Genomic DNA, 27600 nt, shown 5'->3' with positions numbered 1-27600 from the left:
CAGTGTATTCTCAAGGCCCTGTGGAACGCGTGTCGGTGGGGCGAACGGTTACATGGATGTTACAGACGTACACACGCGTGAAGTCAGAAATGTGAGGATGAAAGGTGAATTCAGTCAGTGTGTAATTACGTTTTTCTGCATAATGCCAACCACTTGTGCAGAAGAATTGCAAAAACATTGGTGGTAAAAGATTTATAAAAAATACCGACCATTAGACGAGAATCTTTATTGAGTCCTCATATTGCCATAATTCTTCCTTTTACAAGACACTAAAATTGAAAACGTTTTTTTCGTCAAAGTGTAAAAAAGTAGGAAATCTAAACCTGTCGCATGTCCCGCTAGCACAAGACAAGACAGCAAAGCATACACTAAAATAACCAATCATCAACTTTTGAATAAGTGAATAAATAAATAAAACATTGAATATGGCTATTTACACAATGCAAATATGAATTTTATCACAATATATATATACTGTATATATATAATGCTTTTATGTTTGTAGAGAATATACAGCTATTCATCACGATCTCACAGAGAAAGGCCTGCCTTCCACTGGCTCGTGGCCAGACCCAATCCTTCGGGAACCACCCCGATATATACTCAAGTTGACCTTTGCCCCCTTGGGGTCTATACTAGGCTCCTGTTTTCCCTCGACACCAGGGGTCTTCAACGTTATTCAGGCCAAGGACCCCCCCCCCCCACCAGACTACATATTGTAATCACGTTAATGTGTATTTTCAGACATTTAACCACTTAAAACCCTCAATACTTGTAAACGTGAACTTTTGACTTGGTTTGCTCTTTCTTTCCCTGTACACCGACCGTCTTTGTAGAAAATAGCCCAATCTACAAGCTTGTAGATCAGGTAGATTTTCGGCTAATGCCCCCCACCCCCCAAAATAAAGACCCCCTCCCCCCCTTGCAGTATCTCTGAGGACCCCCTAGGGGTCCCGGGCAGGCCCCGCTGTTGAAGACACTCTACACCAAATATCGTCGCCAAAAAGTCATGAACTTCCTGATGTCTGGAGTCTGGACTATAGGTCCACGGCTCACCGATTGGGACAGTCATGATCAACTTCCTGGTGTCTGTACTAGGTCCACGGTTTCACTGATGAGACACAGTCTTTGGTTGTGGAGGGATGCGTCGCACGACTCCCTTTTGATTGGTTAAGTTCCTCGTTGATCCCGTTTTTCTTTTCCTGGTTCGCACCGTTAAAAAACACATTCTGTGGTTTGTACTGGTTCTTGAGTTCAAGGCTTTTTAGGGACTCAAGGAAAAACAAAATATGTCTTCAGTAAAATGTTTTTTTTGTAAAAAAATAAACATAATTAAGTAAAACAAAGAAACAAACAAACCAGCGAGGAGTAAGACGTGAGAGAAAAAAATCAGTTTACAAAAATTCAAGTGTAACATTCTGGCATGAATACATCCGATGAGAGCGTAAGTCTCAGCAATTGTTTCCGGTACGAGAGTGAGCAGAATAATGACAATAAGTACAGTATCAGAACCCACAGGTTCGTCCAGTTGTTCTGGATTCACTTCCACAACCAGATATTCTCCTGATTTCAAATGTCTTAAAGGCCGTCTTGGAAGAACGCTACTAGCATTAGCGACGCTAGCGCGCTTCGATTCTCACACATTCTCTCGTCGACCCCCGCGTCAAATGCTTCACTCTTCAAAAAGTGTTTCCTCACGTCGTTCTACATTTGTAAAGCATTCCACGGGCTGGTAAACAGGCAACGTCCACTGTGCGGGTCCACTTGTAGGCCTGTATACCTTCAGAGTTGGGGATGTTTGCTGTGTAAGTAACATCACACTGACGAAGGCAAAGAAAAATAAATACAAAAAGACATTACAAAAGTGTTACCTCATAAAGATTGCTACCATTTGTCATAATGGGGCCAAATAAATTAAGTAAGCATACATTTTAATGTAACTTGAACACATGAATAAATAATAATAAAAAATCTTAAGCAAATATTTTTTTTTAAGAAAAGAAAAAATATAAAGCAAGAACATTTTTTACCTTTTTTTTTCTTTTTTTCAACAGTCAAAACAGTCCGATTTCGGATTAAGTTCAGTTCATTTAGTTTAAGGTGCTGAGTGTGTGTGTGTGTGATGAACCATTATTTTGATACAATCTAATATTTGTATATGGACTTACATTCCCATAAGGGTCGGGGTCCTGAGTACTTCACTACCAACCCCCCCCCTCCCCGCCCCCACATCATCACCGTCATCCTCTCTGTTGACACCTGTGCACACAACGAGCGCAGAGTGGAGAGCGTGATCGTGGCGATTCAGCCCGGAGCCAGAGGCACAACAAGCTTCCGCCAGCTTGCCCAGACTGGGCAACATCAGCCAAGGATGATGATGGAGGGTTTGAGAGTGTGGGGGGGGGGGGGGGGGGCTCGGAAACCCTCCTCTAACCAGGAGGATAAGCTAAGCTAAGGAACGAGGAGGAAGCTGGGACGGCAACAGCACCACTCATCCAACGAGGGATGGAGAGTGACAATGCAAAAAAGGAGGGAAGGTGACGCCAAAAAAACACAAAAAAATATCTCATTGGGACAATATTCATGTTCATGTACGTGAGTACATGAAGTGAGTGTATGTGTGTGTGTGTGTGTGTGTGTGCGCACACGTGTTGCGCATCGTCTCAAAGTTGTCTTTTCACAGTCCGTTGCCTTACAGATTGCGAGCTAACAAAGTACGCGCACGCGCTCGCTCGCGTGGGGGGGGGGGGGGGGCGTGTACGTACGGAGTGAAGACTGGACAGCGAGTTCCTGCTTTAGACGTCCATCGGCAAGCCACGCGCTTTAAAGTCCTAAGACACGCCTCCCGGGCGGGGAGGGAGGGGGAGGGGGGCATGGGCTCCTCCTCCTCCTCTGTTCAACCCCAGCCGTCGTCCTTGATCATGTGGGCCGGTTCAATCCCAGCCGTTGTCCTTGATCATGTGGGCCAGTTCGATGATGAACTTGCCCTCCTTGTATTTCTGACTGCTCTCGAACGCGTGCTCCTGCAAGACGAGGACACGAAGAAGAGACCAGGTTGGATATACCATCGCTGTCAGGCAGACACCTCTTATCTCCATTTTGTAAATAGACGCTTCCTGCTTGACCACACTACTTTTCTTTCCTCTCATTTCTATCCCTCGATTTTGTAACCCATTTTCACCCCTGTGTCAATTATCTAATGTGATCCTGGGCTCTACACACCCTCTGCCAACCTAGTCCCCATATATGGGGGACATGGGGAGAGCAACGGACTTGAACTCATGCTTCCTTCATGCCTGAGTGTCCAAGTTGCTCCTTTACACCTGACAGGGGGGAGTTTCCCTGGTTGGACGTAGCGCGTGGAAGGAACACGTTATTCCAACCAGTTCCTTTCCCCTCCATCAGGCCCCCCGGCTGGCCAGGGGGAGGCTGTTTAGAGACCAGGATTACTGCATGTTTTTTGTGAGGGTACCTACCCTATAGGGGACACGGGGAGAACATGCAAACTCCACACAGAAAGGCCCTTTCGCCAACCCCGCCTCGGGCACTGACGCGGAGGAGGAAACACGCCGCCAGCACCCACAGCGCCCCGAGCGGGAATCGAACCCAGGACCTTCTAACTGTGAGGCGACAGCACTACCAACTGTGCCACCATTGACCACAGTACAGTACAGTACAGTAAAATGACAAACAACAAAACAACAAACTGAAGGGTTTCTGCGAGGAAAATACTTTTACTGATTTTTTTCATGTTTCACATAAAGGTGTGTCATACTCATTAATGTATAAATAAAGTATGACAAACTATAAAAGTATAACAAACACAAAACCAAGCAAAAAGAAGAAAGGGGAAGCAGCACATCACAGTAATAATGAAACTATAGATACACACAAAGTACAGTCAAATATTATTAAAAAAAGGAATAGCGTTCTTTAAAGATGGAGTGCCGTGATTTTCTTTCACCCTAAAACATGATTATAATTATTATATAATGAGGAAGATTATTTATTTTTTAAGTGTACAGTATTTGTTAAAATATCGTTTTTATGTGGACACGCCCACCAGTTAATTAAGTATGCCTGGTTTGCCTTGTGGGTGGTGATCCACCTGAACTGAAGCCACACCCACAGCTGTTGTATCATGATAAAGGGGGAGAGGTTAGGGGAGGGGATGATATTGTGATGTCACTATATCACTGTTGCCAATTTCATTGGCACGTTTGACTATCAAGGTTTCAGCCTCCAGGAATACAAAGGGAAGACATCATTGCACATAACAACCACACCAAGGGGTCCAATGAAGTACTGTCAGCTCATAAACACATGAAACATTCCATCCAACTTTGCGTGTGTGCGCGTGTGTGTGTGTGTGTGTTTGTGTGTGTGTGTGTGCGTGTGTGTACGTACGTATTTCCATCCCAGGGTGGTTTTACAGTTTTCACAGTAGATGTCGGCCACGGCGTGGAGGCCCGTCAGCAGAACCCGCTCCTCCGCTGGCCCACAGCCCACGTTCACCCTGGACACACACACACACACACACACACACACACACACACACACACACACACACACACACACACACTTTCATTACACCTACTGTAAACTTCTCCCATTAATCGAATAATCGGGAAAGACTATCTTATAAATCAATGATTCTGTTGGTGGTACTTACACAGAGTTGAATAGGTAAGCTCTGCCTTGACTTCCTTGGAATGACTGAAACAGAGGAATGGGACAAAATCAAACATCACAATATTCTTTTTTTTTTTACCTCAAAATTCATCACAACATTGTGCAACATTTTATAATATACAGTAAATGACATATACGTTCTTTTCCCCCATGTATTTAGAAAAACAAAAATATAAACAATTGTGCGGTATTTGCCCTATTTTATTTTTTGTGGGAAATTATAAAATAGGATCTATGGTGTGGTCACAGCGAACTTTAATTCTGCCTATGATCGATATAGAACGGCTAGTTGAACCATTTTAAAATGTTTTTAAAAAAGTAAAAAAAAAAAAGGCAAAGATGTTTAAGGATAATGTGTATAAGGTGCATGGTGAAAATAGGGCCCAATAGGTTTACTTTAGCCTATTTTGTGCAAAACTTAGCATGTTTTAAGAACAACTGTACATAATTTGAGCCATTGGTGCTGCCCCCTACTGGCTATCTTTTTTCTTCTCTCTCCGTTTGGTTCAGGTTTAAAATGGTGATGCATGTTATGGTCGGACTGGGCCTCGGACCGGCTCAGTAAGGCCCAGTTAGGGTGGAGCATACATGTTCAGGCCCGTTAGAGAGAACTCTAGTCCGTGTACACTATTCATTTGGGAGTCTTTGACACGAAAAAAACAATGGAACTACACTTCAGAAACAAGCCCAAAACAAATCTGCAACCCGCAACTCCCAATATTTACAAGCAACTTTACAGAAAAACAAAGAAAAAAAACAAGACCAAAGTCTCTTATAAGAAGCAGACATGGCAACACTGGTTGCAGGACCTATACTAAAGGTCAGAGAGTGTTTAAACAAAGCTCCATCTGGATGTATAAATAGAATGTTGGGTGGAAAACGTTTGCAGAACCACGCCTGCCTCCAGAGACCATCAGACCACCAGCGCTGCTGACCTTGGAGATGAGCTCGTCGTGGTTGGCCAGGTGCGCTCGGCAGTGGATGCAGCTGTAGGTGCGGTGGCAGCTGGGCAGGTACGCCTGGAAGGTCTTGGAGCGCGTCATGATGTCGCCGGCGGGAGAGCGGAGCAGCGCCGACCGGGAGGAGGAGGAGGAGGAGGTGGCGGTGAGGATGACGGTGTCGCTGGCGCTGCAGGGCCCAGGCGGGCCGGGCCTAGTCCACGGTGGGCCGCGGAGCAGGAACAAAGGGCTGGAGGAAGGAGACCACCCCGGTGGACTTGCAGGGGAAGCAGGGCAGCAGGCAGGCAAAGGGCCGTGATGCAAGGGGGACACCAGGGCCGTGATGCAAGGGGGACACCAGGGCCGTGATGCAAGGGGGACACCAGGGCCGCCGGCGAGCCCACCGGCCTGAAGGGGAAACTGCAACACGCAAGAGAAACGCACGGTCAGAAAATGGGTCGAACGTTCTTCCCACAAATGACAGCAGAAAAAGTCACACAAAAGCATCAACAGTAGCAGATCGACGAGCTCGAAACGTGGCGCGAAGCGACGCGCTTTGAGCTTGTTGTGGATCTGCTACCTTTTGATGTTTTTGAAATGGAATCCTGAAAAGTAACAGCTTTGGACATGCGTTCCCACAAATGACAGCACAAAGTCACACACAAGGATGAAAAGTAACAGCTTTGGACATGCGTTCCCACAAATGACAGCACAAAGTCACACACAAGGATGAAAAGTAACAGCTTTGGACATGCGTTCCCACAAATGACAGCACAAAGGAGGAAAAGTAGCAGATCCAGCCGGGGCCTATAGCGGGCCTTGTGATCCTAGCCTGACAGCAGTGTTAATTTCGTCGGCTACGACTAGGACTAAAGACTAAGTCGACTAAGGTTTCTACTATTTAGTTTGACTAAGACTTAACAATTTCATTTCAGAAGACAAAATAGTACTAAGATAAAGACTGAGACTAAATCAAAAGATTCTGAAGGAATTCACACTGCCCGACAGCGTGTCGATCCAGTCGAGCTTTGCTGCGCGTCACTCCCCATCTCTCTCTCCCCGCCATTTCCTGTCAACTTACTGTACGTACGCTATCAAATAAAGGCAGAAAAGAGCCCCAGGCCATAATAGTCTCATACTTTAGAATTTGAACCCTGGAAAGTAACCGCTTTGGACATGGGAGGTTTCCACCAGACAGAGATGAGTCGAGTTATCGACCATTATTTGACCTTTTTTAGTTTTTACATCGGTATCTGCAATTATGCAACCGCTGAACTGAACTGAAATCACTTCAAGTCATCTTTTTTTAGATAAGAAGATAAAAAGAAAGGGAATTGAAAAACACCCAAAATGTTTCGATATCATGCATCCCTAATGCACGCCGTCTGAAAAGATGACACAGTCAGGAATGCCCTTTTTGACTACTCAACGACGCAACAGATTTACTGGGCTTACCAAGCATATGGCCCGCCAGATTAGAGTTACAGTTGTTGACGTGTGCATGCGCACGCACGCACGCACGCACGCACACACACACACACACACACACACACACACACACACACACACACACACGCACAGGTACACCCAGACAGGTAAGCCGCTCAGGTCTCGCAGCATCCAAAGCCTTTAAAACCGGAGAGCAAGCAGGGCAGGGGAAGCTTACTGTACACTACTGTACACTACATGCGGTTGGACCAGTTGCTCAGGTGTGCAGTCAGTCAGTCAGTCACTGTACCGTTAACCCATTCTGACCTGAGATCAGATTCTAAAAATGTCTTCTAGATCCCGACAGTTTTCTGAAAAAGCTACGTTTCTATGTCAGTGGTTCTTCGATTTAAAAAAAATAGCAGCTACCGAGCTATTTTGGGGGTCCTTGACATGAAAAAGTTTGAGAACTGTTGGCATTTCTTTTAAACCCATTTTGGGCGGGAACCCCTTTTGGTGTTAGCATTATGTTATAATTTAGCTATTGAAAAATAGCAGATCTACAAGCTCATGTAGGTCTGCTATTTAAAAAAAAACGACTGACAGAAACATAGCTTTTTCAGAGAACTGTCAGGATGTAGAAGACATTTTTAGAATCTGATCTCATCAGAATGGGTTTAGAAGACACATATAGGCAGAATGGGCCTCTGGGGGTCTTTATGGGGCTAAACATGTCCAGTCAGTCTATGAGGGGTCCTGGAGTTCAGCCCTGTGGTCCCCCACCTCAGCAGTATCCCTGAGGTAAGCAGCTCTTCAGCTGTGGTGGGCCGGCCTGCTGACTCAGTGCCACTAGTTGGCACAATGTGTGTGCATGTGTGTGCGTGTGTGCGTGTGTGTGTGTGTGTGTGTGTGTGAGGGGGGTCACTTAGCGGGGTGTGAATGGAAGTGCTGAGGTCAGAGCATTGCGGGGGGGGGGGGCGGGGGGGAGGGGGCGTTGGAGGTCAGAGGGCACAGCTATACCAGTATTGCAAACAGGCTGCGTTTTTGACGCAATATATTGATAAAGGACGCAATCGTTGTCCCCTTCCCCCCGGGGGTCCTGTCCCCTTCCGGGGGTCCTGGGTCGCACTACTGTACTCGGCAGGCTACTGTACTGTAACACAATCCATGTTACATTGAAGTTATTTATTTCAGATAGGCTACATTTACAAACACTGTACACTCAAGACATGCTCCTAAGTTATATGGGAAGTACAGAATTCATTCCATGTTGATCTGACCCCCCCTCGGCCCTCACCCAGCAGTCTGCCGTCAATGAGGCGGCTGTGTGCACACGACCTAGGTTGCTTCTCCCCCTCAGGCGTCTTACTGGTACTGATGTCAGTGCTGGACACTGAGAGTCTACGTGTTCCGAGAGGAAGCGTGAAACTCTAAGCCTGTACCTTTAGACTAGTGTGAATAAAACATGAAGATATTTTATGCCATACGTCATTACCCTAATGCACTGCTTCACAAAGACTGACCGAAAAGCTCACAGCAGCGACTAAAGTAAAATATACAGGTAAGATGCATTAATAGGATGACTCACAGGCACAGCTTCATCCAAACGTGGAAGGATATCGTTGCTGTGTAATTAAGTACATTTTAAAATGTTAAGCATTTTAAAATAGTGAAAATATATATATTTACACACCCTTAAATGAATGGAGATGTTTGTTTTTGTCACATTACTAAGCCAATAATTTGATAACCGGCGGAGTCTCCGGTAGCCGGTGACTTAAATATAGTCTCCATTGATTCTCCTATTGACCTGGGGCCCGTTTCACGAAACTTGGATTAGAGATTAAACCGGGATTTAAGTAGATATCCTGGTTTAATATATGCTGGATCAGCGATTAACCGGTTTTCATGGAACCTGGTTAAGTTTGCCAGATTAAGTTTGCCAGTTAACCTGGATATGTTGAGGCTTGATTCAGTTTCATGAAAGCAATGCCACACTAGTTACCATGGAAACTAATGCTGTGGTGTTAGGCCTGGTGTTAGCATTATGTTATGCTTTAGCTATTGAAAAATAGCAGATCTACAAGCTCATAGCGCGCCACCGAGTGGCGCGCTACAAGCTTGTAGGTCTGCTATTTTTGAAAAATCGAAGAACGACTGACATAGAAACATAGCTTTTTCAGAAAACTGTCAGGATGTAGAAGACATTTTTAGAATCTGATCTCAGGTCAAAATGGGTTAACGATTACTATTGCAATTCATTTTGGGTCAAATCTTAGATTGACTGGCCCGTTATGTGACACTTAATGACCACAAGGGGAGGTATAGGCTTCCCATCTCCTTTGTACATAAAGATGTTTGCATTTGTTGATTTGATGATTATTGTGTTATGCTGCATATATAGAACCACCATGGAAACAAGTCCCCAGGACTTTTTTGTGTTATGCTTTAGTCTTAATGTCTGACTGTACCACATGATGACATGTTTACATTTAGTCTTAATGTCTGACTGTACCACATGATGACATGTTTACATTTAGTCTTAATGTCTGACTGTACCATATGATGACATGTTTACATTTAGTCTTAATGTCTGACTGTACCACATGATGACATGTTTACATTTAGTCTTAATGTCTGACTGTACCACATGATGACATGTTTACATTTAGTCTTAATGTCTGACTGTACCACATGATGACATGTTTACATTTAGTCTTAATGTCTGACTGTACCACATGATGACATGTTTACATTTAGTCTTAATGTCTGACTGTACCACATGATGACATGTTTACATTTAGTCTTAATGTCTGACTGTACCACATGATGACATGTTTACATTTAGTCTTAATGTCTGACTGTACCACATGATGACATGTTTACATTTAGTCTTAATGTCTGACTGTACCACATGATGACATGTTTACATTTAGTCTTAATGTCTGACTGTACCACATGATGACATGTTTACATTTAGTCTTAATGTCTGACTGTACCACATGATGACATGTTTACATTTAGTCTTAATGTCTGACTGTACCACACGACGACATGTTTACATTTAGTCTTAATGTCTGACTGTACCACATGATGACATGTTTACATTTAGTCTTAATGTCTGACTGTACCACATGATGACATGTTTAAAAAAAAAGAAGAAAAAAAAGAAAAACATGCTCCATCCAAAACACGAAGCACCAAGCGTCCTGGATGCGCACACGCACGCACGCTCACACGCACGCTCACACGCACACACAAACACACACACTAAAATCATTTGAAGGTACTGTAAATGAACCAACAAAACATATTAACAAGCTCGTGCCTAAAATCACAACTACATCGGATCCATTTGGAACCAAAGGTTATTTTATTTCCTGAAAAGTAAAGTTTTTCTTTTTTGGACATACAAGGTTTGTCCACCCGCCGCTAGTGATATTTTCCAACAAATTCCCACGGTTGGGAGGAGGAGGAGGAGGAGGAGGAGGAGGAGGAGGAGGAGGAGGGGGAGGAGGAGGGGGAGGAGGAGGAGGGGGAGGAGGAGGGGGAGGAGGGAGTACTGCCTTTTGTACGCATGTGTAAAACATTGTAAGCTTGGTGGGTTATATAGCCAAGCCACCAACACGCTCGAGCACGCACGCACACATGCACGCGCACACACACACGTAAAATACTGTAAGCTTGGTGGGTTATAGCCAAGCCACCAACGGGACGGCAGCTGCTGCTGCATGAGCGTCCAACTGCTACAGTAGATTAAAACTCTGTGTGTGTGTGTGTGTGTGTGTGTGTGTGTGTGTGTGCGCGTGCGCGTGTGTGTCATGTTCCGCGATGCTGACGCCCTGAGCCAGCCGGGCCAAGCCAAGCCAAGCCAAGCCAGGGTCATCTAAATATGTATATATGGGTGGGTTGGTTTAACCACTTTCAAACCTGCCGTCCCTATTTTTGGGCATGTGTAGTTGTGTTCATATGTTTGGATTTTACGGAGCTAAAATAGCAGATCTACAAGCTCACAGCGCGACCACGATGCGACACGCTGTGAGCTTGTGGATCGGTTGCTTTAGTGGTTTGTTGTACGACCAAGTAGTCTACTGTAGTGTATTAATAGGGCTGGGGGCTTTACCACTTAAACCCTATAGGCTACATACATACATAGTACGTTGACCGATGTCCCTCAAGGGTCTACACTACAGGTATATACGCTAAAACTAAATCTATTCGTTGGAAATAGCCGATCTACACGCTCACAGCGCGTCGCGAGTTCGTAGATTGGCAATTCTCCCCAGAATAGGTGACGCGAGGGCTCGGCTGGTTAAAGTGGTTGAACTGAAGCGCTGTTGACCGGGTTACGCTGAGCTATAAAGGTTGTCATTTCACAACAGGGAATGGAGGACGGGGGGTGGGGGTTGATATTTAGAGGAAAGTCATACAGTACTGTGGCTTGAAGTGTGATTTTTCTGAACACTATGGCATTGGCCACTAAGGCTGCAAGAAGATGTATCGAAAATGTGAAAATGTACCTTCATGCAAGGTATATACATATCGCGAGAGACGGCATTTATCAAGGTAAATTAATGGTATATCATTATCAGTGTTGATTTCGTCGACAAAAAACGATGACAAAAAATGTTCAGCGACTACGTTTTTTTACAAAGTTATTTTACACTTGATTGCATGCTGAAAATAGCCGATCTACAAGCTCATAAGTAAGGATCATAAGTAAGCTAAGAACCTAACATCCGTCTAGCAGTAACCCTAACCCTAACGGCACGCAAGGGGTGTCGCAACTATGGGCAGTCCCCATCCAAAACTGTTACTTTTCAGGATTCAAATAAAAAAATAGCAAAAGCAGCAGATCAACAAGCTCAAAGCGGGTCGCTTCGCACCGTGTCTCGAGCTTGGGGATCTGCTTTTGATGCTTTGGTGTGACGCTGTAGCGTGATCAAGTAGACTAGAGCGTTAATTCACCGGAAAACACAAAAGGTTACAATATGGAGATGAGAGGTTTCTGCCCGACGGCAATGATATTATGCCGAGTCATTTCATTTAATTACTGGTCATTATGTGTCAAGGACCCAAACAAATATATGCAATTGGCCGCCGACTCCCATCTCAAAATATGTTGTTCCAGGGACCTTCCAGCAAATATATTAGTTAAAAACACTTTCCCGATTTTTCAAAAATAGCAAATCTACTCAAGCGCTATGAGCTTGTAGATTATTTTCAGCTAAAGTTTCCAATAATGGTTAAAGTGAGGTCTAAATGGGTCATACTCTCTACCACACAGATTGGTTAATAAATAATGTATTCATTAAAATAAGTTGCCGTTGCAGTGAGCAGCTCTGACCAGGACCAACTCCTACAAGCAATAAAAGTGTAATATAGTTCTGAGAGCTTCCGTTGGAGAACTGCCACCAGCCCACATAATGACGCGTTTTGAAGAGTTTTTTGTTTGTTTTTTTACCTAAGGCTGGGTGATGATTTTCCAGCGCAAACTCTCAACGCCGAAGGCACTGGAAAGTATTACGTCAGATTTTCACATTGTCAAATCCAGGGTGGGATATATATTTTTTTGTATTCACTCAGATTTTATTGTGCAGCGCGAGGAGAACATAATGTGGAAACCTGTACAGTATGTCCAAAAGAACCGTTCCTTTTGGGTTGTTGGATCTACACACGCCATGTCGTGTGAGCTTGTAGAGCTGCTGTTCTCACAGTGCTTTTGTGTGACACTCTTTGTACAACAAAGTAGGGGAAAAAAGGAAACGCCAAAAAAGTGGAAATATGGAGATAAGAGGTTTCAATTTCGATATGGAAAAGGGAGACAGAGACAGACATGGGTTAAACCAGTGGACCTCAACCTGTGGCTCTGGATCCCCATGTGAAGTTCTTATTTTATTGTGTGTGCGTGTGCGTGTGCGTGTGCGTGTGCGTGTGTGTGTGTGTGCGCGCGCGTGTGCGTGTGTGTGTGTGTGTGTCTGTCTGTGTGGTCCACATGATTAGCTTAATGTGCAACATTGTTTTCTCACTCAACAGAAAACCCACCAACCAACATTTGACCTTTTGGTCAAGTTGTGAAATATTACCTGAGAATGAGGCAAACATTGTGACAATAGTTGATCTACATGCTTGCAGATCAGCTATTGTCACAATATGCATCTGTGGAACCGAGGTCAAACCAAATGTAATATCTCAACTCCTACAATACAGCTACAATACTACAAATAAGTTCAAATATGATTATTTTGAGGAAAAGGTTGAGAAGCAACCTTTTAGCAGATCTACAAGCAGATCTACAAGCTCATAGCGCGCCACCGAGTGGCGCGCTACGAGCTTGTAGGTCTGCTATTTTTGAAAAATCGAAGAACGACTGACATTTTTAGAATCTGATCTCAGGTCAGAATGGGTTAATCAGACCAGTGTGTGTGTGTCCAGTGGAAACCTCGTATGAATCTGATCTCAGGTCAGAATGGGTTAAACAACAAACAACAATAGCAACAAAGCAGGGACAGAGAGACGAAGAGGAAAGGTACAGTGCAGTGCAGATGAGAGGAAATGGCAGAGAGAGAGAGAGAGAGAGAGAGAGAGAGAGAGAGAGAGAGAACTAGAGACATACAGGCCACATCATGGAAGAAAAGAGGGAAAAGAAGACAAAGAGCTCTTTCTGCATGTTATCAAAGAGAGGGAGGCAAACCTACCTGCGACTCACACCATGAGTGCAGAATGTGCTGCATTTAGCTCTTAAATAGCAAAGATAGCATGCCATTTGGTTTAGTCCCGGTTAATTACATTATATATTACATTATACAATTACACCAGTGCTTCTCATGCTACTGACTGGGAGGACAGAGTACGGTGACCCAAATATTGAAATGAGCAGAGTCGACAGCACGCGGCTCTTGTACAGGCATATCCGGTTTGCACAAGCCAAGTGAGTCTGGGAGTTACTTTGAGGTCATGCCATCTACAGTATCTCACTGGCCTTCCCTCATCCTTTACCTGAGCTGACCTGAACAACAAGCCCACACCTCCTCCTCCTCCGCTCACACTCACGCTCTGGCAGGTTTGCACCGTGAATGCAGATCATGGGGGATTGATGGCTGCCGTCAGTTACAGGAGGAGCCACTATACCAACTATACAAAATGAGACGTTACCTCTCCTCTTTTTCACAATCAATCAATCCAAGTAATTGTCTGTCTGTCATGCACATATCTTGAAAACCATTCATTCAACAAATAAAGGTCATATCTTATCTTAGGTGTAGTATTGCAGAGGACCCGAGGCCTCAGCAATACATAGACTTCACTTCATACAGGTATACAGTGTGTTGAGTTGATCAGGTGTTTCTAGGGAAAGCTGTATAATACTGGAGGCCAATACTTGCTTGGCCTGTTGTGGAAGGTGTTCACCTTTGACATGCACATGAACCCATTTAGACTCAAGGCCGATTTTACAAATGACTTTTAAATCAGTAGTTCTCACACCTAAAATGTTAAAAGCAAATGCACAAATACAAAAAAATGACTTTCCTAATTTTAATGTGTAAAAAAGGGGGGGGGGGGGGGGAGAAAAGGATTAAATTACAATTGTTTCCCAAATCAATTAAAATCTATTTTTAATCATTCATAGACTTGTGTAGCATTGCGTCAAAACTTGCATTTGGCCTGCTCTATTTCCCCACGAACCTCTGTGAGGCATTGTGAGCTTGTAGATTGGCTATTTTTGGCTAATGTTGGTTAATGTAAAGGCCAGTCCACACCAATGCAACTCCTTGCAACTGCCAGTTGGGATGGTGGTATCAAGACACCTCACCGATTGGTCTGCATGCTCACTTCCTGTATGGTCAGACTATTTCATGATGAGTAGTTCCTGTTCCTGCTTCTCAAAGTGGGGTCCTTGAGGGGGTTCCAGGGGTTCCCCAACAGGGGGTTCCAGGGGTTCCCCCACAAAATGAGCTATATTAATATCAGAGCACTTAAAGCACGTTGTAACCATGTGTCGAAAAGCGCTTTATTCAAGTGTATTATTATCTAACAATTATTTTTTTCATAACTTTTATTGCATTTTTTATTGTATTATATTTTGTTACTTTCCCCCCAAAAATATAAGAAAAATAAAATAAAAACTTTCCTCCGCCAGTTTTTGACCCTTGCCTGTTCGCCTGCTATCGCCAGTATAGTTACCGGGTGGGTGCCAACCGTGCCATCGACAAATAATGCACTTCCGGACAATTCGTCTGAAATTTCCATTTGCGTTTTTTCTTTTGCGGACCGCTACCGGAGTGTTATGAGGGCATACTGGACGCAGTTGATCACCGCAATCAATCGATATTAAAAAAGGCGTCAAAAGGCGCAATTGGCGACGGGTGCATATCAAATATATGTAAACACTGAATCAAACTACTTAAGAACTGTCTGGGCCGAGCGCTCACAAAAACCAGAGTAGTCTACGTCAAAATGACCCCAAACCTGTTTGGAAGTGAAATATTCCCCTGTAAGGTGTCCACTGTCGAGGTCTGAGACCGCACACACAGCAGAGCATACACACTGACAAGCAACACCCTCGGGGTGTTACTTTAACACTGGCAGTGTGAAACTAGAAGCTCACCGGGCCTATGTTCCTGCTGTAAACACAGCAGTGTTCACTTATCCCTGTGGACTGTAGAACTGCAGTGTTGCGTTGACACACCGTCAAGAGTTTAACCTACTAACATGTGTGATAATCCTAACTCTTTGCGCGCGCGCACACGCACAGTCGCACACGCACAGTCGCACGCGCACACACACACACACAATAAACAACTGTGCATGGCGCCATGTCGTCAATAGAACAACCACTCTAATTAACCCCATACGTTGTTGGGCGTTATACCACAGTGGGTCACGGACATGTATTGTTTCGTTTTGTTTTTACAATATTTTTGCCTTTTATTGATACATATATATAGTAGGTCGGTAGACAGGAGACGGGGAGAGAGATGGGGGGGAAGACATGCAGCAAAGGTCGTCTGGATCGGGACTCGATCCCGCGACACGCTGTCAGGCTGCAGGACTACCAGCCTCGGTGCCCGCCGGACCGCTAGGCCGGCCCGGGCCACCACGGAGTGGCACGGTGCCAATTTTCAAATGGGTCACAAGTTAGTAAACCTCTCTGACGTGATCTCTGGATCTCTGGCTGACAAGACCACATGACGGAGATCTGTCCATGGCAGTCAGTGTGTGGAGGGGAGACTCTCTGTTACTGAACAAACCAGTGGTGGAAAAAGTACTTGCATTCTTTACTTAAGTAAAAGTAGCAAAACTGCAAGACGTACTCCATTACAAGTAAATGTACTTGAGTAAAAGTGACATCAAAATGTACTTAAGTTACCTAAAGTAAAAGTAGTCATTGTGCAGAATGTCCCATTTAAAGTTTTCAAATGAATAAAGAATCTTATGCAAATAGCAGATCTAGAAGCTCACAATGCATTGCGACACATTGTGAGCTTGTAGATCGGCTATATAGGGCTGAAGTGGTTAATGTATGTTTTGTAATAATAATCTAAATCTACAAAGTAACTAGTAACTGAAGTTTTCAAATAAATGTAGTGGAGTAAAAGTACAATATTTGGATCCGAGATGTAGTGCCAGTGGAGTAGAAGTAAAAGTATTGGAAATTGTACTTAAGTACTACAGTACTTAAGTAAATGTATTTCACTACTTTCCACCACTGATAGTGCTTTAGTTTAACCTTTGAACAAAATCAAAAACGTTTTGTTTTAACCAAAACATATCACGTACCCTTAACCTTAACACCATCAATCAAATGAGCTCCCATCCGGATTGCAGATTTGAAAGCTTTTACTCTCGATTGCACAACGGTGTCGCTTGTCGACAATAAGAGCTGATGGAGCCGACAATGGTGCAGCATAGTACTGAGGCTTAAGACACAGCAGCTGGGCTAGCCAGATGGGAGCGACTGGCCACCTGGGCCTGCCTGGAGGCTGCTGGGTGGGTGCTTACTGCTTCCATAGACAGGGAAACATGGCAACAACAACAGCGTGGGAAATGTGGGCTAACTGACTGTCTGTTAGAAGCTCACACGGAAATAGATCACGCAAAAACTCCCCCAAAACATTACATTTACACTTTCACACACGACACAGTCTCACACAGGCAGACAACTGCTCCACAATCACCGGATGCTATATATGATATGTCTGGAACTACACCTACATATATCGGCCAGTATTTGTAACTATTTTCTTTATCGGTGGCAATGTTATTTTGGACATGTTATGAATGGGGCTATAGCGCTTACTGTAAATAAAATCAAGTTCAGTTAGGTGTTTGAGATGTACTTGTTTTGCTAATTTTGCTGGGATAAACTATTCATTGTCAAATGTTCTTTTCATACATTTGAAGTTCAATTCACACTACAGCGTCACACACAAAAAGCACCAAAAGCAGCAGATGTACAAACTCAAAACAAAACTTTGGGATATCTTGCCGGCTGGCGACACATACAAAACATGGGCCCACTGTTTTGGAGAAACACCAGTCTGGAGTGGTGGTTAAGCTACTTGAAACTGTGAAGATTTTACTTTAACCCATTCTGACCTGAGATCAGATTCTAAAAATGTCTTCTACATCCTGACAGTTTTCCATTCTGACCTGAGATCAGATTCTAAAAATGTCTAAAAATAGCAGACCTACAAGCTCGTAGCGCGCCATTGGTGGCGCGCTATGAGCTTGTAGATCTGCTATTTTTCAATAGCTAAAGCATGACATGATGCTAACACCAAAATAGGGTTCCCGTCTAAAATGGGAGGATGGGTTGAAGGCTGCCCCCTTTGAGCCAAAGATCGCCTTCCAACAATGTATCTTTCACTCTTTTTCTGATTCCTATTATTAGTGGTGTAAAGTAAGTAAGTAGCCTACATATACTTAACTACTGTGCTTGGTACAATTTTTAGTATATATATATATATTTGTACTTTGTTTGAGTATTTTCAATTGCCAATCCCTTTACCTCTACTCCACTACATCTCAGTGGCAAATATCATACTTTTACTCCACTACATTTATTTGAAAACTTTACTAGTTACTTTGCAGATTATTATTATCTACAAGCTCACAATTATGTGTTGCGATGTGACACATGATTGTGATCTACTATTTTCTTGAGCTTGTAGATCTGCTATTTTCTAATGATGTGAAATTGGACATTATAATCTACAAAATGAGTACTTTAACTTTTGGTACTTCAAGTACATTTTAATGCCAATACTTATACCTTTACTCAAGTAAACTTTCGGGACTTTTACTTGTAACGGAGCACTGCTACATTGCAGTCTCCTGGACCGGTTACACGATCACAAGCGGTCTCACAAGCGAGACTGCTCCTACAGCAAGAGGGACTTCCGCAAGCCACAGCCGTTTCCATCGCAACGCGCCACGGCTTCCAGAGCGCCGCCTCCATGGACTTGACCACGGACGCAACTCCAAGATCAGCCTGGGAACGCTCTCCAGCCTCTCCCCCACAGCATACAACCAACGCCAGCGGACCCCCTTATTTCACCGCGGGCGTTATGTTTGCTGAAACCAACCCGGCTGTGATCGAAACCGAGGAACACCCCCCCCTCCCCCACACCCCCAGTCAATCCAGGACTACTGAGGACAATGGCATTGACATGTGCAGGACATGTCCTGACATGCACAGTCAATCCAGGACTACTGAGGACAATGGCATTGACATTCCACCGCCCCTCCCCACTCACACCTCAGCCACGGAAATTCCACCGCCCATCCACATTCACACCTCAGACTATTTCAACACCGACGAAATTAACACAATCGTCGAAACCAACGGCCTTCATCTGTTTCATTTGAATGTGAATAGCCTCAGTCGCAAACTGGCAGAGATCAGACATCTATTTCAAAACGGTAAGGCAAACATCCTGTGTTTTTCTGAAACTAAGCTTGACGAGTCCACTAAGGACCCAGAGATAGAAATAGAAAACTATACTGTCATTAGGAACGACAGAAACAGGCATGGTGGTGGCGTGTGCATGTATATTCACAAAGACACTGAATATGTTACTCGTACTGAATTACAGCATGATGAAATTGAAACTGTGTGGGTTGAATTAATTTTCAAAAATGCTAAATCAGTACTAGTTGGCACCGTCTATAGACCGCCTGATCAGCACGGGTTCTATGATATTCTTGAGGGGTGCTTAGCTGGGGAGGAATCTGTAGAGAAAATCCTGATTGGCGACTGGAATACGGACATGCATCGTAAGGAAGTGCCTGTGTTTAAATCGTTTAGTCGGCTCTGTGATCTGCATGGTTTCAGCCAGCTAATTACCCAACCCACAAGAGAGTGTGATTCTACTCAAACTGTCATTGATCTCATTCTGACCTCGGACAAATCCAGAATCTCCAAGAAAGGGGTTATTGTATGTGGGCTCAGTGATCATTTTATGATTTTCTGTACCCGCAAAATACAGAAACTAAAATTTGACTGTCACAAAACAGTCATATCTAGGGACCTCAAAACCTACTCTAGTGAGGCCTTTAACCTAGAACTGGAGAGACTGGATTGGTCCGATGTGCTCAGGAGCTCACTAGTCGAAGAAGCATGGCTTGGCTTTAAAACCAAATTTACAACAGTACTAAACAACATGGCTCCTCTGAGAACCATCAGGGTCAAAACCCGCTCGGAGCCATGGATGAATTCGGACATACTGACTGCAATGAAAGCCAGAGACAACAAATGCTCTGAACTTCTTAAATGCAAGTCCAAGCTAGCTAAGCGCTTCGACAGTGATCTCCAAACCAAACTGTGCATCCTTAAAACCCAATGTAACAAGCTAAGAAACGGTGTAATTGCCATGACCAAATCAGCCAAAAGTAACTTTATCAATGATAAAGCCGAGGAAATCAAAAACAATCCTCGGGAGCTCTGGAAGCTACTAAACAACCAACTAGGCTGTGGTCAGAAACTTAAAACCAGGTTTACTAACATAAACATCAAATCAAATAACACCCTCATCACTGACAAGGTTGATGTAGCCAATCACTTGAACATCTTCTTTACAAACATTGCAACAATGCTGGTTAACAAACTGCCCTCCCACTCTGGGCGTTTTGGTGTAGAGCACATCAAAGGCTTCTACAAAAACCTAGGTGTTTGTAAAGATGATTTTAAAATGACAATGGTAACAACTGAGGAGGTACTTAAGAAACTGAGTGCCCTCCAACCCCACAAGGCCACTGGCCATGACAATATTCCCTCCAAATTTCTCAGAGACTCAGCCATTTCCATAGCTCCAGTCATCACCCACATAGTTAACCTCTCCATCAAACAAGGACAGGTCCCCAGAGATTTTAAACTGGCCAAAGTAACCCCCCTGTACAAAAAAGGGAGCAAATTAGAACCCGGCAACTACCGCCCTATTTCTATTCTAAGCTCCATCTCGAAAGTGATGGAAAAAATAGTCTATGAACAGGTTGAAAAGTATCTTGCCACTAATAAATTGTTGTACGAGTTCCAATCTGGTTTCAGAACATCCCACTCCACTGACACATGCCTTCTCTATTTGAGCGACCACATCAAACACGAGGTGGATGCTGGAAAATACTGCGGCATGGTCATGCTGGACCTCCAAAAGGCTTTTGACACCGTGAACCACTCCATACTGGTTAACAAGCTTAAAGCTATTGGTTTTGATAGCACATCAGTGAGCTGGATGCAATCCTACCTGGAGGGGAGAGAACAGATGGTGGAAGTGAACGGAACACTGTCCCCCCCCCTCCCAGTGAGCTGTGGCGTCCCACAAGGAAGCATACTAGGGCCTTTACTGTTCCTAATATATGTAAACGACATGACTTCAGCTTGTGACTGCAACTTGTTCCTGTTCGCAGACGACTCAGCACTGCTGGTCTCGGACAGGAACAAACTGCAGGTTGAAAAGACCCTCAGCTCTGAACTCGGTAGAATCTGCACCTGGCTCGCTGATAACAAACTATCCTTACACCTGGGAAAAACTGAATCCATTCTCTTCGGATCAAATAGTAATCTCAAAAAGGCAGATGGCTTCTTGGTTAGAGTTGGTGATGATATTATCACACGGAAGGATCAAATTACCTACCTAGGTTCCATCCTGGAGGCCAATCTTTCCGGTGATAAGATGGCCACCAACGTAATCAAAAAAGTCAATCAAAGAACAAGATTCCTCTACAGGATCTCCTCACTGGTCGACAAAAACACCTTGAAGACCTTAACAGGAGCCCTTGTACAAGGTTTCTTTGACTATGCATCCACCTCCTGGTACCACAGCACCTCAAAGGCCCTTAAAACAAGGCTCCAGACCTCCCAAAACAAACTGGTCAGGCTCCTACTTGGCCTCACCCCCCGAACCCACCTCACCCCTGCCCACTTTGACAGGCTGGGATGGCTTAGGGTCGACGACAGAGTACAGCATCTTGCAATGGGTCTGGTCCACAAGATTAGATACACCACCAAGATACCCATGTACCTGTCTAAATACTTCCTTAATGTAAACGAAGTCCACACCCACAACACCAGAGGGAGTGCAACAAACCATGTACAACCCAGATTCGGCACAAACAAGGGACTAAATTCTTTTCGCTCCTATGCGACCAAAATGTGGAACGCCCTACCAACAGTCATTAAGACATGTGAATCCCTTGGCTCCTTCAAAACTGCTCTCAAAGGGCACCTACGGATGGCTGCAATTCGAAACTGGCCTCTGTAAAAGCTGAATTTGTATCTGGATTGTACTATGTTTTTGTATGGACGTGGTGTTGGGTGCCTGCACATATGCACACATGGCATCAACGCATGGTGTTGTGTGCAGGCGCCCTACACTCTGTCTTTGTACTATGGATTGTACTATGTTTTTGTATGGACGTGGTGTTGGGTGCCTGCACATATGCACACATGGCATCAACGCATGGTGTTGTGTGCAGGCGCCCTACACTCTGTCTTTCGTTTTCTTTTCTTTTATCCCCCTGTTCCCCTCACTGTATATATATTTTTTTTTCCCTTTTCGATTCCTATATGATGAATTCCTGTTCTGTTCTTTAACTACATAGAAGTGTCTATTTGTTTGTCTCTAAATGTTTTGATGAATTGAACAATGTGGACCCTGTTGTAAACAAGTGTAAGGCTTAATTGGGTCGTCCACTCACAGTTAACAGTCTTTGTATTGAGTTTGTGCTTGAAATGTACTGTAATTCTGCAAACTGTTAATAAAGATTTCAATCAATCAATCAATCAAGCAGTATTATTGATACTTTTAACCTACTTACAGTAAGTACAAAATCTGAGTACTTTTTTCCCCCACCACTGTCCATGTGTCTGTGTTTACAGCCTCCCCTTCCCCATAACATCGAGCAGATCTACAAGCTCATGGTGTAAGCTTGAAGATTTGCTATTTTTGAAAAGTTGTGAAAATGTGTGCAAATTCTTTGAATATAAATATTCTTTCACAGCAAATGTTTTTAACCTAAAATATTTTGCCCTCCCTCACTGGGTCGGTGGCCAATTACATGAGATTTCTGGGGTCCTTGACATGAAATAGCTTGAGAAACAGTGGCATGGAAACATAGTTTCCAGAAAACTGTATTTTTAGTAGACATTTATAGAATCTGGTCTCAGTCCTAAATGAGTTAAGCAGCGGGGCAGGAAATAGGTGTGAACAACAAGTCAAAGGATAGGTGCAGGAGGTCGGGGACGCGGTGGGGGGTGGGGTGAGATCGGGGGTGGGGGTGCTGCCTGCCTGGCAGTGGGCCCATGGCTGAAAAACAAGCTCCACTCTATGGACTTTGTTGTGTGCAGTGTTGCCATGTCTGCTTATTAATAAAGCGACTTTGGGCTTGGCTTTCCTGCGACGTCGCTTGTTGCAAATATTGGTAGTTGAGAGTTGGGGGGGGGGGAAGGGGGGAGGGGGGTTAAGCTTGCTTTCAAAATGCTGTTTAAACCAGTGTTTCTCAAATATTCTCATGCCAAGGAGTCAAGGACCCCGAAATGAACATGTACTTCTTGTCCCTGATCCCCATCTGAAAATGCATGATCTGTGTTTTTAAAATGTTTAAAAGAAATTCTGAATAGAAAATAAAAATACAAAAAAATAGAGAGAGATGAGAGATTTGTGATTGATTCGATTGAAAATAACAGATCAAGCGCACAGCGATACGTTGTGAGCTTGTAGATGGGCTCATATATGTTTAAAGTGCTCATGTGGCCTATTATTAGTCACTTCTTTTGGGCTTGTTTTCATAAGACCTGCTTGCTGCTTATATTTCCCTCGCAAAATCTGGCAACGCTGCTTTGTATGGCTCCCTTGTGAAGGGCCCACACAGTACAATCCTGTGTTTAACTTCACTCCGAGAGGTGTACAAATGCAACCAAATGGACCCCTCAGAGCGAAACGAAACACTGAGGACTTTACTGTGCACACACACTGTGGGCCCATTGTCAATTCAGCTCTCTCACCGCCCGATGTCAGGTAGCTGTTAGTGTTGTGCTTAAATATACAGTGGTTTTATTAAAAGGCTGCTAGAGGAATGATCAATGGCTTCTCCTCTCGCTCAGTACCCTGGCCTGAACTACACAGCAGGGCTTGATGCCGCTGGCTGTATGCATACAGCAAATCATCATAATAGCACTGGAGCAATCCTAAGATCACTTGTGCCCTCTCCGCGCGCACACGCGCACACACACACACACACACACACACACACACACACACACACACACACACACACAGAAACAGTTTTCAGACTGATTGTGCAATGATTTGCTCAAACGTTCACCGCAACCACAAGCCCTTTACACAAGATAAAAACTCAAGCCACACACACATATATTATTGAAACAGGGAACCCAATCTGCGTCATTTTAGATATCGGCTATTAGTGATGGGAGATTAATCAGCAAACACATCGGCACATCCCTATCGGCTATTAAAAAATAGCAGATGCACAAGCGCTCTTTTTGAACATTTTAGGAAGCGTGAGAACTACCTATTTAGAATCGGCCTCAGGTCTAAAAATGGCCAAGAAGAAAATAAAATAGAACTTGAATGTTTCTTTCTGTCATTGTGTTGATGCAGCGCAAATAAAAACAGGTCAGTTGAGTTTCTTTTCTTTTGACAGTTGACGGTTCCTGACCTACAGGCTGCAGCCATGAAGGCAACAAAACAGCCAGGGTGCAAACGGTCAGACCTGCGCTCTGTTTGGGGACACCACAGAAACAAGGAACAACAGACCACGGAAGAAAAAAATAAAACCTTGTCAACCTGTGTGTGTGTGTGTGTGTGTGTGTGTGTGTGTGTGTGTGTGTGTGTGTGTGTGTGTGTGTGTGTGTGTGTGTTTGTGGGGTAAATTGCTATTTGGATCAGATTGCAGAACCAAGATGATGTTACGTTATTATGCACTGGTTCCTGTTCCTCTAAAAAAACAAACAAAAAACAACTTCCCCCTTTACCCTTTTGGCTGTTGTAATGCACAGCAGTGGTTCTCAAAGTGGGGTCCTTGTGGAGGGGGGGGGGGGGTTCCAGGGGATCCCCAGCGAAATAACATAATGTAACAGTTTTAACCACTTCATCACTATATATATTTTCAAAAACTTTGAACAACAAATTTAAATATAGCCTATCTGAAACGGTTTAACACCACACATCTTGTATGGGGAGTATGGCATTCTATGCCATCAAAAGAAACATCAAAATAGACATCCCAATTAAAACATGGCTTAAAATACTGGACTCTGTGATAGAACCAATTTCCCTCTATGGTTGCGAGATCTGGGGACCATTAGAAAAAAAAATTAAAAAAAACTTTGAACAACAAATTTAAATATAGCCTATCTGAAACGGTTTAACACCACACATCTTGTATGGGGAGTATGGCATTCTATGCCATCAAAAGAAACATCAAAATAGACATCCCAATTAAAACATGGCTTAAAATACTGGACTCTGTGATAGAACCAATTTCCCTCTATGGTTGCGAGATCTGGGGACCATTAGCAAACCATGACCTTGAAAAATGGGATAAACAAACACCAAACCGAGACCCTACAGACAGAATTCTGCAAATCCATTCTCCGTACCCAGCGAAAAACACCAAATAATGCATGCAGGGCAGAATTAGGACGATACCCACTCATAATCAAAATAAAAAAAGAGAGCACTTAAGTTCTACAACCACCTAAAAGAAAGTGACCTAGATGCACTCCATAACAAGGCACTCACACAGTGAAACTCTAGAGAGATGCCCCCTCAGCCAGCTGGCCCTGGAACTCCAGGCACAAACACAAACAGAGCCACGAGATAGAAAACCCATTGGACTAAACCAAATTATAAAACAGCAAAAGGAAAACTATCTGACACATTGGAAAGAAGCAACACAAAAGAAGAGTAAACTAGAATACTATCTGGCCCTAAACAGAGAATACACAGTGGCAGAATACCTGAGCACCGTGACCGACCCAAAACAAAGAAAAATCTTAACTAGGTACAGACTCAGTGAGCACAGTCTCGCGATCGAGAAAGGCCGTCATAGGCAAACCTGTATCCCGAGAAAAGACAGACTATGCACCCACTGCACACTAAATTAAGTGGAAACCGAGCTACACTTTCTAACCATCTGTCCATTGTACCAAGACATCAGAGACACATACTTCCCACAGATTACAATCACACACAGAGATTTTGAAAACATGACCAATGACAAAAAACTCCCATATCTGCTGGGCGAAGTACATCAATGTGCAAACACAGCAGCAAGATCTGTGAGTTGCTGTGATAGGAGAAGGATATCAAATGGAACACAACCACCCTAAAGACTAATCATTGTGTATATTCCTGCACTATACCTGCATCAAGTGATCGTTGATCTATTGAAGATTCTGACCTTCAAAGTACATCATTTTTGTTTTGATTGTATTGCTGTATTGTTCTTTCTGCTTTGGCAATGTAAACGTATGTTTTCTCATGCCAATAAAGCCCTTTGAATTTAAATTGAATTGTATGGGGAGTGGGGGGACTACTCTGGCTCACATTATTTTCATAATGGGGCTCTGCCATATTTATTTGGGGGTCCTCCTTGACAGAGAAGCACCGTTGAGTTGTATATGCAGAGGTGTGTGTTTGAATAATATGGTAAAGGTGTTGCTTGGAGGTGCTGCAGGGTACACCACAAGCACAACTTAAAAGTGTGGCTAGCATGAAATCCCATTGTCCAAAAGGACCGCCGCTCTGTGACTGGTCACTTGGTTGCCAGAGGCAACAAGCCTGCCTCCAGTGAAAACCTAGTCAATGCATGCCAGGGTTGGTAAGTTGAAAACCATGCTGGGGTTGGTAAGTTGAAAACCTATAGTCTATACATGCTGTGGTTGGTAAGTTGAAAACCTAGTCTATACATGCTGGGGTTGGTACGTTGAAAACCTAGTCTATACATGCTGGGGTTGGTAAGTTGAAAACCTAGTCTACACATGCTGGAGTTGGTAAGTTGAAAACCTAGTCTACTCTACTCTATACATGCTAGGGTTGGTAATGCCAGTGAAACCTAGTCTATACATGCTAGGGTTGGTAATGCCAGTGAAACCTAGTCTATACATGCTAGGGTCGGTAAGGCCAGTGAAACCTAGTCTAGACATGCTAGGGTTGGTAAGGCCAGTGAAAGCTAGTCTATATATGCTAGGGTTGGTAAGGCCAGTGTTTTGTGGGGGGACATCAAGGATCAGCTACTGTGGTTCCCCATTTGAAAGGATTTTGAGCCAGTACACGTACAGTGGCGAGGAGGGACACCCTCTTAAGATTTGGTTCCAAAAAATGTCACTGTCCATTTTTCAAAAGGCGTTTCAGAAGTCATAATATAAATTTCAATGTTGTTCACTCACACTCTAATAATAATAATAAGAGCAATTCTAAGATAATTCGTGCGCGCCTGCACACGCACACACACACACACACACACACACACACACACACACACACACACGCACACGCACACGCACACACACACACACAGCTCTGACAAATCAACTCCATAGCCAATCACAGAACGACCCTCTCTGGACTATGGGATGGTGGACTAAATATACCTCCAGCAGCACAAGTGGAACAGTGTGTAATCGAACTGTGATGATGATGAAGATGAAGATGATGCTGCTGGCATCATCACAACACACACACGCACGCACGCATACACACACACACACGCAACCAAACAACCACCGAATAGCATAACCACACAACAACGACATATTAAACAGAACGTACGTCACGTCACAACAAAAAAAAACTTTAAAGCGTTGTTAAGCAAAGCCCCCCCCCCCCCTCCTCCAAACAGCAGCAGGCCCCCATGCATACGTCGTAATTACCTTGACAGAAGAAAAAAAGAATAAACTTGTCCCTCCTTCTGTCGTTCGGAGAAACACTTGTCAGCTGCAAAATGTTGTTATTCGTATAGTTTTGACAGGTTTTAACAGAGCAGTCCTGCTGCGGCTGTGTGTGTGTGTGTAGAG

The 27600-nt window shown here is 43.9% G+C and overlaps 1 protein-coding gene across 4 annotated transcripts; it reads right to left on the bottom strand.

Annotated features, from left to right (window-relative positions):
• Positions 1 to 933: 933 nt before the first annotated feature.
• Positions 934 to 27600, bottom strand: ypel2a (yippee-like 2a). Of its 4 annotated transcripts, XR_013965168.1 has the most exons (6): positions 27457 to 27600; positions 5628 to 6050; positions 4673 to 4716; positions 4408 to 4516; positions 2782 to 3023; positions 1696 to 2727 (listed from the first exon to the last, which is right to left on the bottom strand). XR_013965168.1 is itself a non-coding variant. In XM_080780371.1 (5 exons), the coding sequence occupies exons 2-5, from the start codon at positions 5733 to 5735 to the stop codon at positions 1695 to 1697; spliced, it is 387 nt and encodes a 128-aa protein (XP_080636497.1). In that variant the 5' UTR covers positions 5736 to 6050; positions 27457 to 27600; the 3' UTR covers positions 934 to 1694. The 4 variants fall into 4 exon arrangements, 3 of the variants coding, with proteins under 3 accessions (XP_080636497.1, XP_080636498.1, XP_080636499.1); XM_080780371.1 differs by lacking the exon at positions 2782 to 3023 and having other exon boundaries at positions 934 to 1820; XM_080780372.1 differs by lacking the exon at positions 2782 to 3023 and having other exon boundaries at positions 934 to 1780.

The sequence above is a fragment of the Protomyctophum bolini genome (genome assembly GCF_963924005.1).
Source record: "Protomyctophum bolini genome assembly, chromosome: 13".
NCBI lineage: Eukaryota > Metazoa > Chordata > Actinopteri > Myctophiformes > Myctophidae > Protomyctophum > Protomyctophum bolini.
Note: the sequence above shows the minus strand (reverse complement) of the source record. Positions and strands in the feature narration are given on the sequence as shown.

Bases quoted from the DNA above. Each gene is read 5' to 3' on its own strand.
- ypel2a (XM_080780371.1), bottom strand. From the start codon at position 5,735: ATGACGCGCTCCAAGACCTTCCAGGCGTACCTGCCCAGCTGCCACCGC. The intron at 4,717-5,627 runs GTCAGCAGCGCT...CCTCTGTTTCAG, and splicing joins ACGACGAGCTCATCTCCAAG to TCATTCCAAGGAAGTCAAGG. The intron at 1,821-4,407 runs GTACGTACACAC...TGCCTTCGTCAG, and splicing joins CCACCCTGGGATGGAAATAC to TGTGATGTTACTTACACAGC.